This window comes from Durio zibethinus, chromosome 24, assembly GCF_047325235.1.
Source record: "Durio zibethinus cultivar Kanyao isolate XHJ-2024 chromosome 24, ASM4732523v1, whole genome shotgun sequence".
Lineage (NCBI taxonomy): Eukaryota > Viridiplantae > Streptophyta > Magnoliopsida > Malvales > Malvaceae > Durio > Durio zibethinus.
Window position 1 is genome coordinate 990,581 of NC_143185.1, and position 10,534 is coordinate 1,001,114.

Below are 10,534 nucleotides of genomic sequence, written 5' to 3' on the forward strand. Positions count from 1 at the left end.
CGTTTCTTTGCAATGATGTCTTTTAACAAGTCCAATGTTAAGAGTTGTGGCCTTTTTCCAGAATTGAAAGCTGGCAATCCCTCATTATTCTATATACCAAATTGATACAGAAGGAACTTAGCAATTTCAATTTCTTGGTAATATTGGAGATTGCTTGATTGAAGGTTATGGAAAGACATTGAAGAAGTATAAGCTTACCCCATCTTTGCACCTAATATTTTATATATAAATTATGCTATTTATATCATCCGATCATAAAAATTTTGAAAGATTTAGAAATTACATTGCATTACTTGCATATGATCATGATATCTTGCATCTTGATTCACAGGATAAAAAGGCCTAAATGATCTGCCTAATAAGTAATAATTCCTCGAAGTCATGCCATTTTCAGGAAAAAGAAATGTCAAAAAGTTTGAAAAGGATACAGCCATCAATCATGTGTTTAAAGCAACATTTCCGTTCAAAACATGTGTTTTTTCTTTTTCCATTTTCATGGCCAAACCATGCATCTCCCTAGCTGCCAGCTAATGAAATACTTCATGGGAAAACAAAGACAAGAAGCAAACGACTTGGAGTATAATGTGGCTGCAAATGCACTTTTATTGTCATAATTACAAAAGAAAAAAAAAAGGCACCAGGAGCAAAGACATTAGCTCCTGCGGATGTCAATTAGTGATAGTAAATGACAAACACAGAAAAACAAGGCAAAGAATCAAGGTCATATTTATTTTGTGATCAAATGCTAACATTGAGGCTGCCAATTATTCCATGCCAATATCTTTCTTTTAAGAGTTAAAGGATGTGCAGTCTAGCCTTATCTCCCCTGCTTTACCAGTCTTAACTCCCACCCTTCCAAGCTTCGCCATTGCTGTGTTGAAGGCTCCATTAAAAAAATTTTGCTTTTTAGAAAAGTGAACCACGGTTGGTTTAGATGCTGGATTAGTAAAGAGCACCTCATCAGATGTAAACAATCCCTTCTTAGCAACTAGATTCTTGAAGTACTTATTGTCAAAAATTTGGGGGGTTACAGGATCCATGTTTACTGCAATGCTGGGGTCTACATTTTGAGGACACTCTTGCTTTAACTGCTGTGCGTAAGTAGAATCTAGATCGGGATCCACAAGAGAGGATGGAGAAAATGAGTACAAGCGATTTGCAAAGCGACTGCAGTGAGAGAAGCCTACAGTATGAGCTCCTGAGAGTGCAATCATATCAGTTTGTGTGAGGTTGTTTTTGGCAAACATGGTGTTAAGTTGACCGAGATTGAAGTTAGGCTGCGGCAGTTTTCCTGCTACCCTTGATGCCTGAGATACGAGTCCATCACGACGTCCCAATTCTACTTCAAATGAAGGACCTCCAGCCTAAGATTATAATCACATGAAAGACAATTTGGAAAATATGAGATTTGCTTCATAGGGATATGCATTTCAGGGACAGGTTTTGACTTTCAAGTGAACTTTTGGGCATTTCTTACCAGAACTACAACATCTCTAGCAGCAATAGCCATAATGTCTGCACAAGAGACTACTTTAGGGCATTTTGCTTCCACTGCTTGCTTGGCCTTTATTACAGTGTCAAATCCGTCTCCTGCAAGGGAGAGATTGTCTGGAGCATCCTTTTCCGCATCACCATTTGGCGATGAAATCATGATTGATGCATCACAGCCCTACAAACCAAAACAAAGTAAACCCCATAAAATGGCAAATTACAAACTGGTTTATTCTTTTTGAAGATCTCCTTTTCGTTTTTATGAGATTTTGCTTCTGGAAACCATAGCCTTTTGATTCCTTTCTTTCATTTTTCACAAAGTATATGGCACTGGATCTTCCTAATGTCTCTTTTACGTGTGGCTAGTAACGTCAAAGATACCATTTATGTAAGGATTGGGACATCAATGTTACTATGGTAGCAGAAACTGGATGATTTCATGTTTTCCTTTCCCATAGTCAACGGCTTACTTTTATCCAGGACAGCTACAATGTTACAGCAACTAAACATGACCATGACTAACTAAAACTAACCCAATATGTTTCTTATAAGAAAAAGACAATAATAGAGCCACCATTTGTAAGAAAAATCTTTCTGTATAACATTCTGAACTTCATCTGTTGCAAGCTATGCTGAATAAATGCATTTCATTAATAAGATAAGGCGATTTTAGGATGAAAGATATGCATAGATGAGACAAACTGTTTAAAGTATATAAAACAGCTAACTTATAGCTGCAGACATGTGATATATCAAAAAAAGAAGATAGAAGGAGTAATCAGTGATCATGTTAATCTACCCCAATAAAGCAGTCATGGAAAAACAGTCGTAGGGTCGCAGGGATTGTGACGAAGGTTTGTTTAAACTTATTTTCCACCGCCTTTCTTACTATGGATTCCACATCCGGACAAGTAGCATTGTAGAAACCTTGAGATAATTGTCCCTCCCCCCTCTGCAGAATCAAGAAAACTATGAATAATGTCAATCCTCTCCTTATCTCCATTTTCTTCCTCACCAATATAACTTATCTTTGACCTTCAAATTGTCCACAGGCCATGCCCATATTAGAATGATCATATATATAGGGAAGCAACAAAGAAGACAAGTAAAAGTCTTCTTCTAATTCCGTTACAAGTTGCTTGATTTGGCTTATTACCTGGCTTAAGCATATGAATATATCCATTAATTCAGCAAGCAACCATATTATTTTAGCAATTTCTTCAGAAAAATCAGGAAGTCATTCACTAACTAGTACTAGAACAATAATTATTATATGATCATGCTGCTAGTCCAATACAATCCTTTGCTTATACTGAAGTTCCAAGCTACAACCTTAAATCTTGAGATATTACTTGTGGTCTCACTGTATTAGAGGTTTTTATCCTTTTTCTTTAAGAGGAGAATTCCAGATAAGCTCAGACTCAGAAATGCACCCTGCCCCGGTTGTATGTTAGAGATAAAAAGCACACAACAGGGACAATAACAGTGTCTGAAGAAGATTTAACCTAGATTGACATGGGAAAAAATGCTGGTTTTTCAAGTTCAAATCCGGGTTTCTCGGTGCTGTTATTAAGGTCATATGCATTGTATCCGATGACTTTCAGAATCTGTAATATAAATGTTGGATACAAGGGAGATCACATGGCACCACCATTTTCTTTTTCTTTGTTCTGTCGTCCAAAACACGTTCTGGGCAGGCTTCATTTCTCTTTGTTTTTTTTATAAGTTTTAGCTTTTTCTACTTTTTTCTTAAATTATCTATTTTAATATTTTTAATTATGTTTGTATATGAAGGTAAATTTTAAAAAATAATTTAAATTTTATTTATTATATAAATTATGAGAATAAAATACATACATTATATACAAATTTATTAAGATTTTATATGAGTTTATATTTAAAATAATATTAAGAAAATAAATTTTAAATTCTCAAATACCTAGAAGAATTTTAAGTTCACCACTAGATAGTCATCTAATATATTCATGAATTTGAGATAACATAATTTATCCTAAACTTGAAATCTAAACCAAGATTGATAACATTGTACCAAATAACGTTTTAATTTTCTCTAAAAATGCGATAGATGCTAGCACCAGTTGTTTCAGTATAGTATTTTAGATATGTTGGTTTAATACAAATATATATATATATATATATATATACATGAACTAATATATTATAATACTATTAATAATTTACAAAATAAATATTTAATATTTTCAAAAATCAAATAAATAAGTCTAAAAGTATAAGAAGTAATATTATAAAATTTTCATGATATTTTTAAATATTTAATCTAATCATATAATATTTAAATAAGTATTTTTTATGTAAATATTAAAATAAAAAAACGAAATGAAAAAAAATTAACCTTAGCTTTATAATTGATAAATTTTAGCAAGAGAGTATAACTGCTTTCTTGAAAAAGATTCAAATACTTATAAGTTACAATAAAAAATAGAAAAACTCAACTTTCAAATGTTATTTTATTAATTAAATTTATTTTTATTAAGTTAAAAATAATTAAACAATAAAAGATAAATTAAAAATTACAAAACAATGTTTCATATTCATGTACCCCAAATAGGTTAATTTATCGAAATTTATCAAAATCAACTAAAACTAACGAAGATAATCGATATTATCTAGTATCAAATTTGATACAAAAATTTATTTTTATATGTATACAAAAAATTATTTTTATATGTATCATATTTTGATGTAATAAAAACGTACAGACCGGTACAATTGATATCAAAATGAAATGAATAGTTATGATCTAAACCCCTTTCTCTTAAATTCAAATTCCCCAAAAACCTTAGTAAATTTTTTGTTTCCAATTGAAGCATGTTGAGATTTATTTATTGTTTTTTTTTTCTTTGATTAAATTTCGCCATGTGCTAGCATCATGTTCCTGCCGAATTAGCTCATTGCTGCCTGGAGCATATGCATATCTCTCATTTTTTTAATTTTTTTCTTCTTTACTTAATTGTTTTTCATGTATATTTTTCTTATATTCTTCCATTTTGTTTTATTTTCTTGATTGGGTTTTACGAGTTTGTATTTTATATTAACTTCGATGATAAACAAAATTTTGAACAAAATCCAAAAAAATTGCACATAACAAACAATTAAGATATGATTTTTTATTTTTTTTTAAGTTCTTCAAAATCCAAAAAAAATGGCAGGTTAACAAGTAATCAAACTTGAAGCCATCAAGAATAATATAACAATTAAAGCCTTTAATTGTATGATTTACAAAACAATGGCATTGGTTACTGCTTTGACAATAACCAGAAAAGAAGAGATGAACGACAGGGTTCAAACATTATAGTATTGTTCTTTGATTACGAGAAATTAAGTCCTCGCGGGAGATCTCCAAATAGCTGCAATAAACCACTGTGATGAAATCAAATCCCTCTCAAGCTTCCTCATTGCTGTGATGAAGGTTCCATTAAAGTCACAGGGGTCCTTAGCAAAATCAAGTACAGTAGGTTGAGATGCTGCATTAGTGAAGAGAACTTCATTTGAAGTGAACAAGCCCTTCTTAGCAACTAGATTCTGGAATGGAAGTACATATTATCAAAAGTTTTTGGGGTTACAGGATCCATGTTGATAGTAATTTTTTGACGGTACGCTTGCATTGACTGCTGTGCATAGGTAGGATCCAGATCAGGACCAACAGGAGAGGATGGAGACAATGAGTATAAGCGATTTGCACAGGGACTGCAATGAGAAAAGCCTACAGTATAAGCGATTTGCACAGGGACTGCAATGCATCATATCAATTTGTATAAGGGTGTTTTTGGCAAAAATTGTGTTGAGTAAGTTTGAAATTATGCTCTGGTAGATTTCCAGCTACCCTGGATGCCTGCGAAATAAGGCCATCACGACGTCCCTATTCTACTTTGAATGAAGGACCTCCACCCTGGGATTTTTATCAAACCAAAAGACGATTAGAATACATATAATGAGTTTTGCCAGGTAATATGTATAATGGTAACAAGTAGGATATCGTTTTTCTATTACCTTACTTGTCATTTCCAAACTATTCATATAGTGGTAAGTAATTCCCTAAATGGTTACTACAACCTTTTTCAACATCTAAAATTACCATAGAGAAAACAAAACCAAAGTAATTTTAAGACAATGCAGTGATCATGTTTCTTGTCCTGATTGTCAAAACAAGCCTGTTACCAATATTGTAGTACACCATTCTATTATCTTAAAAGTCATGCAAAAAAATTTCCGTTGTTTTTACTGAACAAGAGGTTCACATTCACATCCTTTTTCCAGTGGGGGAATTTCTAGATGAAAGTGACACAATAAAAAAAATCCCGAGTCCGAAGAATATAGTGCTAGTTAATTTATTGAGTTGAATAATTTATCAGGGATTTCGGTGCTGTTGTAAGGGTCAAATGCGTGTTTATCAATGATTTTTTCAGGATTATTACTTATTATAAATCAATAGATGAAAGCAACGTCCCTCCTACGGCTATCATGCTCTGTCAATCAATTTCCTGAGTGACTTAAATTCCATTTAAATGGACGTGGAAATTAGTTCTGATAAAATTGAAAACAGTATTAAAAATTATTATAATTATAATTGAAAAAAATTTATTATAATTGTAATTGAAAAAAAAATTTTAATGAAAATTTTATATAAAATAAATTTTATTAAAGTTGACATTTAGATTCCAAGTGATGGTGTATTGAGTTTAGGACTGTAAACGAGTCGAGTCGAGTCGAATAGTGAGAAGTTCGAGTTCGAGCTCGACTTACAACTCGAGGCTCGATACTCGGTTCGAGCTCGATCGAATTTTATTTTTGAAGCTCGAGCTCAATTTGTGATCGAATTCGAGCTACTCGAGCTCGCTCGATTAAGCTCGATTAATATGTAAAAATAAGTTCGATTCGTATACTCGACAAGAGTTTGATTATTCATGTTCGAATTCGAACTCGAACTCGGACTCGAAATATTTTATTAATTAAAATAATAAAAATATATTTAAATATAAAAGTTCGATTAAGTTCGCGAGCTACTCGAGTCAGATATAAAAATACTCGAATTCGGCTCGATCGATAAGTCAAGTTACTCGAGCTCGAGCTCAACTTGACAATAATCGAACCGAATTTGAGTTTTTTTCGAATCAAATTCGAATAGTTTACGAATATTAATGTATCATTTACACCCCTAATTGAGCTCAATCACACCGTACCAAAGGTACAATCGAATCCAAACGAGGACTTAAACAGAAGCATTGAACTTGCCACATGGTAAACCATCCTCTACTGTTATCATCATGTAAAAAACCTTGTTGGGTAACAAAGGTTTATTAATGTTGAGAGAATAAGTAGCCTTGAAATATATAGTTGCGGCACTGAATTCCTTTAATGGTATGATTTACAAAAACAATGGCATCTTTAAATGCATCGACAAGCACCAGAATTAAAATATATATATATATATATATAATTAGGGAAATTATTTTTCAAACGAGAGAAAATCCTTGTTGTCTGATCTTCATGTACCCTCTGCCAAACCAGAAGATACAAAAAACAAAACAGAGAAAGAATTGGGAACATTTATTTCGTAACCAATTGCTCCTTTTTTTAGGCATGTTCTTCATCCTCCTTTCATGAATTAAATTTTGTGCAGTCTATTCTTATCTCTCCTTCATTACCAGTTTTAACTCCCACCCTTCCAAGTTTCCTCATTGCTGAGATAAAGGCTCCATTAAAGTTACCAGGGTTGCTAGCGAAATCATTTACGGTGGGTTCAGATGCTGAATCAGTGAAAAGCACCTGATCTGAAGTGAACAAGCCCTTCCCAGAAACTAGATTCTGGTAGTATACATTGTCAAAAGTTTGTGGGGTTACAGGATCCATGTTGATGGCAATGCTGGGGTCTACATTTTGAGGGCAGGCTTGCATCAATTGTTGTGCGTAGTTTGGGTCCAAAGTAGGATCAATAGCAGATGATGAAGAGAATGAGTATAAGCGATTTGCAAAGCGGTTGCAATGAGAGAAGCCTACAGTATGAGCTCCAGAGAGTGCAATCATATCGAATTGGGTAAGGTTGTTTCTGGCAAAAATGGTGTTAAGTTGAACAAGGTTGAATTCAGGCTCTGGTAGATTTCCTGCAACCCTGGATGCTTGTGATACGAGGCCATCTCGACGTCCCAATTCTACTTCCCATGAAGGGCCTCCAGCCTAAGATTTTATTCACATAACAAGCAAATTGGAATATATGAGTTTTCTTAATTAAGTATCGTTAAGTATTCCAAGGACTACTTTTCAGGTAAATGGTTGAGCATTCCTTACCAGAACTACAACATCCCTGGCACCTAGAGCCAAAATGTCAGCACAAGAGACTACTCCAGGGCATTGTTGTTCCACTGCCAGCTTTGCCTTGATTACAGTGTCAAATCCATCTCCTGCAAGGGAGAGATTATCTTGAGCATCCTTTTCTGCATCTCCATTTGGCGATGCAATCATGACTGATGCATCACATCCCTACAATACAAAGCAGAAGAAAACAAGAGGCATATTATATTTTTATTAAATTTGTTGGTTTGGACAGCTCCTTTATGTACCAGTTCCTTATGTCAATCATGCCAGTTGTCAAGAGTGACACGTTAAACGTTGTAATTTGATGTGCTATTCTACCTTTCCCTAGTCGGTGGTTTCACAATGTCCTGGTCAGCTGTAAGTTAATCAGCCTCCAATTGTGACCATGACTGAAAAAAGAATTAACTCGGAGAAAGACAAAGAGAGAAGAAATCACCAACCATTTGTAACAAATTTCTTTCTATACCAAGAAAATTTTATCTGTCATCTGACTCATCATATTATCTGATTCTGATATGCAAGAAATTACAAGGCAGAGGAAAAACCAATTTCTAATTCTTGGACTTCAATTGATAAAAAGAGAAGTGGAAGAAAGAGACTCTTGAAGCATTAGCATGAAAAGCATGAGGGGATTACATGACACTAATTTGATAAGAATATTAATCAAACAACAACTGCAGCAAACATCTGATAAAATTGAGAACAAAAACTGGATTCATCTCATACTTATCTCCCTACCTCAACAAAGCAGTCATGGAAAAACAAGCGCAGAGTAGCAGGTATTGTAACGAATGTCTGGCTAAACTTCGTTGACACTTCCTGTTTCACTATGGATTCCAGATTCGGACATTTATCACTGTAGAAATTTTCAAATAATTGCCCCTTTCCTCTCTGCAGAATCATGAAAACCATTAACAATATCAACCCTCTCCTCATTACGTCCATTTCCTCTCTCTAGCTATACAAACTTTTATTCGCAGCCATAAGTGAAAGTGTTAAACTCTTATATATAGAATAGAAGAAACAAATACGACAGACTTCTAATAATTAATAAACTGTTAGTCAAGCCATGGCAGCTAAAACTTGGTCTAAGCATATATTAATTCCACCAATCTTAATACATTAAGTAGCTTTAATATAGTCCTTTTTTTGGCATAATATCTAATTTGTGACAAATCAATCTCACGTTGTGATAATTTAAGATTTTGTCATGATATTTATATAGAGATCTAAATATAAACTTGCAAAGTATTTTTTGTGAGATAAAATCATGAGATTTTCGAATTAAAATGGACAATACTTTATAAATTAAATACGGATATTTACAAATTATATCAAAGTGATCATCAATTTAACGCGAGTTAAATATTACATGATAGGAGCCATCTTTAGAATCCCAATCCTATACCCAATGTATGCTTTATGTTGGGCTTATTCAATATTTGATGTGAGTCGATGGATCTGTGTGCTTTGTGTTAACTCGACGAGTGATTAAATTTTATCGAAGAAAGTTTATGATACTCTAATATCACATTGAAATAATATAAGATTTTGTTATGATATATATGTAGAGATATATATTTATAAACTTGTAAAGCATTTTTTATGAGATAAAATTTAACATCTTTATATCAAAACGAACAATACCTCTCAAATTGAATGCGAATATCCGTATAACCAATATTGCAATCAATCATACGGCTTAGTCATATTTTAGCAACTATATCTTTATTCCAAAAATGAAAAATATGAAGATTATAAATCCTTCTAAGAAACTGCGAAAAGAAAGCGATCAAAAGGACAAGAGAGCTAATCAAATACAAGAGTGTTGCCATGGAAAACTCTCAAATTGACTTGGTAGAATTCGTGATATCCTTTCGTAGATGGGCAAAGACTTTTTGTGCTATACTTAGATTAATTTCTTACAAGTTACTTAGTGATTGAAAAGGACTTAGCAACAAACCAATGTCTGACAAAGAATACGGGAGATTTCACACGGGAGATAATGCCATTTGCCACCTCGTTGAAATTTAATGTTTGGGGCTAATGTTATTAAGGTCAAATGCATCCATATCAATGACTTGTTCATCAAGATATTGCAAACAAATTAGAAAAACGAAATTACACTTTCTTTTCTCTGTAGACTCAAAATATTTATGATAACTTAAATTATGTACAATGAGATGAAATTAGATTTATCCTAAGGTAAAGTAAATTGATCTAATAACTTTAGACATGAGTTTTAAAATTTAAATTCTATTCGAATTTTTATTTTATTAATAAAATTTTATATTTTCATATAATTTTTAAAAAATATATCTTTTGGATCCGATCAGCTGGGTTGGATCTTGAGTATAACTTTTAAATGGCCAACCAAACCTGACTCATCCGATCATGGACACGTTTTATTGAAACCTAACCCTGAAACTGAATCAGTTCCGTCCCAAAGGAGTATTACTTTTGAGAACAGTAAGGCCTACAAATTGTTGACTGCAGGACAGTTTCGTCTTTTGACCAATTTCCTTCTTTCAGAAACTACACTGTGGGACTCTTATTCGTTTAGGTGAACAATGCTTACCATTTTAAATGCTTTTTTTTTTCATGATAGAAAATTGTTTTAAAACTTTGAATACGTATAAACATGACTGCTGGAATTTTTATTTGGTTTTTTTAAGTTATAATCAAAGTC

General features: G+C 32.9%; 3 protein-coding genes across 4 annotated transcripts; all 3 read right to left on the bottom strand.

Annotated features, from left to right (window-relative positions):
* Positions 1-493: 493 nt before the first annotated feature.
* LOC111315889 (peroxidase 51-like) lies at positions 494-3,059 on the bottom strand. The gene is made up of 3 exons (XM_022917906.2): positions 2,291-3,059; positions 1,478-1,669; positions 494-1,364 (listed from the first exon to the last, which is right to left on the bottom strand). The coding sequence occupies exons 1-3, from the start codon at positions 2,492-2,494 to the stop codon at positions 789-791; spliced, it is 972 nt and encodes a 323-aa protein (XP_022773641.2). The 5' UTR covers positions 2,495-3,059; the 3' UTR covers positions 494-788.
* A 1,792-nt stretch (positions 3,060-4,851) lies between these two features.
* On the bottom strand, positions 4,852-5,382 carry LOC111317303 (peroxidase 73-like). Its single transcript, XM_089753992.1, has 3 exons — positions 5,357-5,382; positions 5,097-5,220; positions 4,852-5,055 (listed from the first exon to the last, which is right to left on the bottom strand). Exons 1-3 carry the CDS (start codon positions 5,380-5,382, stop codon positions 4,852-4,854), a joined length of 354 nt encoding a protein of 117 aa, XP_089610118.1.
* Positions 5,383-6,128: 746 nt separating this feature from the next.
* LOC111315890 (peroxidase 55-like) lies at positions 6,129-8,873 on the bottom strand. 2 transcript variants are annotated; one of them, XR_016333149.1, is made up of 4 exons: positions 8,584-8,827; positions 7,819-8,010; positions 6,699-7,707; positions 6,129-6,218 (listed from the first exon to the last, which is right to left on the bottom strand). XR_016333149.1 is itself a non-coding variant. In XM_022917908.2 (3 exons), exons 1-3 carry the CDS (start codon positions 8,788-8,790, stop codon positions 7,132-7,134), a joined length of 975 nt encoding a protein of 324 aa, XP_022773643.1. In that variant the 5' UTR covers positions 8,791-8,873; the 3' UTR covers positions 6,986-7,131. The 2 variants fall into 2 exon arrangements, 1 of the variants encoding a protein (XP_022773643.1); XM_022917908.2 differs by lacking the exon at positions 6,129-6,218 and having other exon boundaries at positions 6,986-7,707; positions 8,584-8,873.
* Between the last annotated feature and the right edge of the window lie 1,661 nt (positions 8,874-10,534).

Excerpts from the sequence above, each read along its gene's own strand:
- LOC111315889 (XM_022917906.2), bottom strand. The coding sequence starts at position 2,494 with ATGGAGATAAGGAGAGGATTGACATTATTCATAGTTTTCTTGATTCTG. Across the intron at positions 1,670-2,290 it reads TCCATGACTGCTTTATTGGG|GGCTGTGATGCATCAATCAT; the intron begins GTAGATTAACAT and ends TTTGGTTTGTAG. Across the intron at positions 1,365-1,477 it reads CTAGAGATGTTGTAGTTCTG|GCTGGAGGTCCTTCATTTGA; the intron begins GTAAGAAATGCC and ends TTATAATCTTAG.
- LOC111317303 (XM_089753992.1), bottom strand. The coding sequence starts at position 5,382 with ATGGCCTTATTTCGCAGGCATCCAGG. Across the intron at positions 5,221-5,356 it reads TTATTTCGCAGGCATCCAGG|TCCCTGTGCAAATCGCTTAT; the intron begins GTAGCTGGAAAT and ends TTCTCATTGCAG. Across the intron at positions 5,056-5,096 it reads TTACTATCAACATGGATCCT|AATCTAGTTGCTAAGAAGGG; the intron begins GTAACCCCAAAA and ends CTTCCATTCCAG.
- LOC111315890 (XM_022917908.2), bottom strand. The coding sequence starts at position 8,790 with ATGGACGTAATGAGGAGAGGGTTGATATTGTTAATGGTTTTCATGATT. Across the intron at positions 8,011-8,583 it reads TCCATGACTGCTTTGTTGAG|GGATGTGATGCATCAGTCAT; the intron begins GTAGGGAGATAA and ends TTTGTATTGTAG. Across the intron at positions 7,708-7,818 it reads CCAGGGATGTTGTAGTTCTG|GCTGGAGGCCCTTCATGGGA; the intron begins GTAAGGAATGCT and ends ATAAAATCTTAG.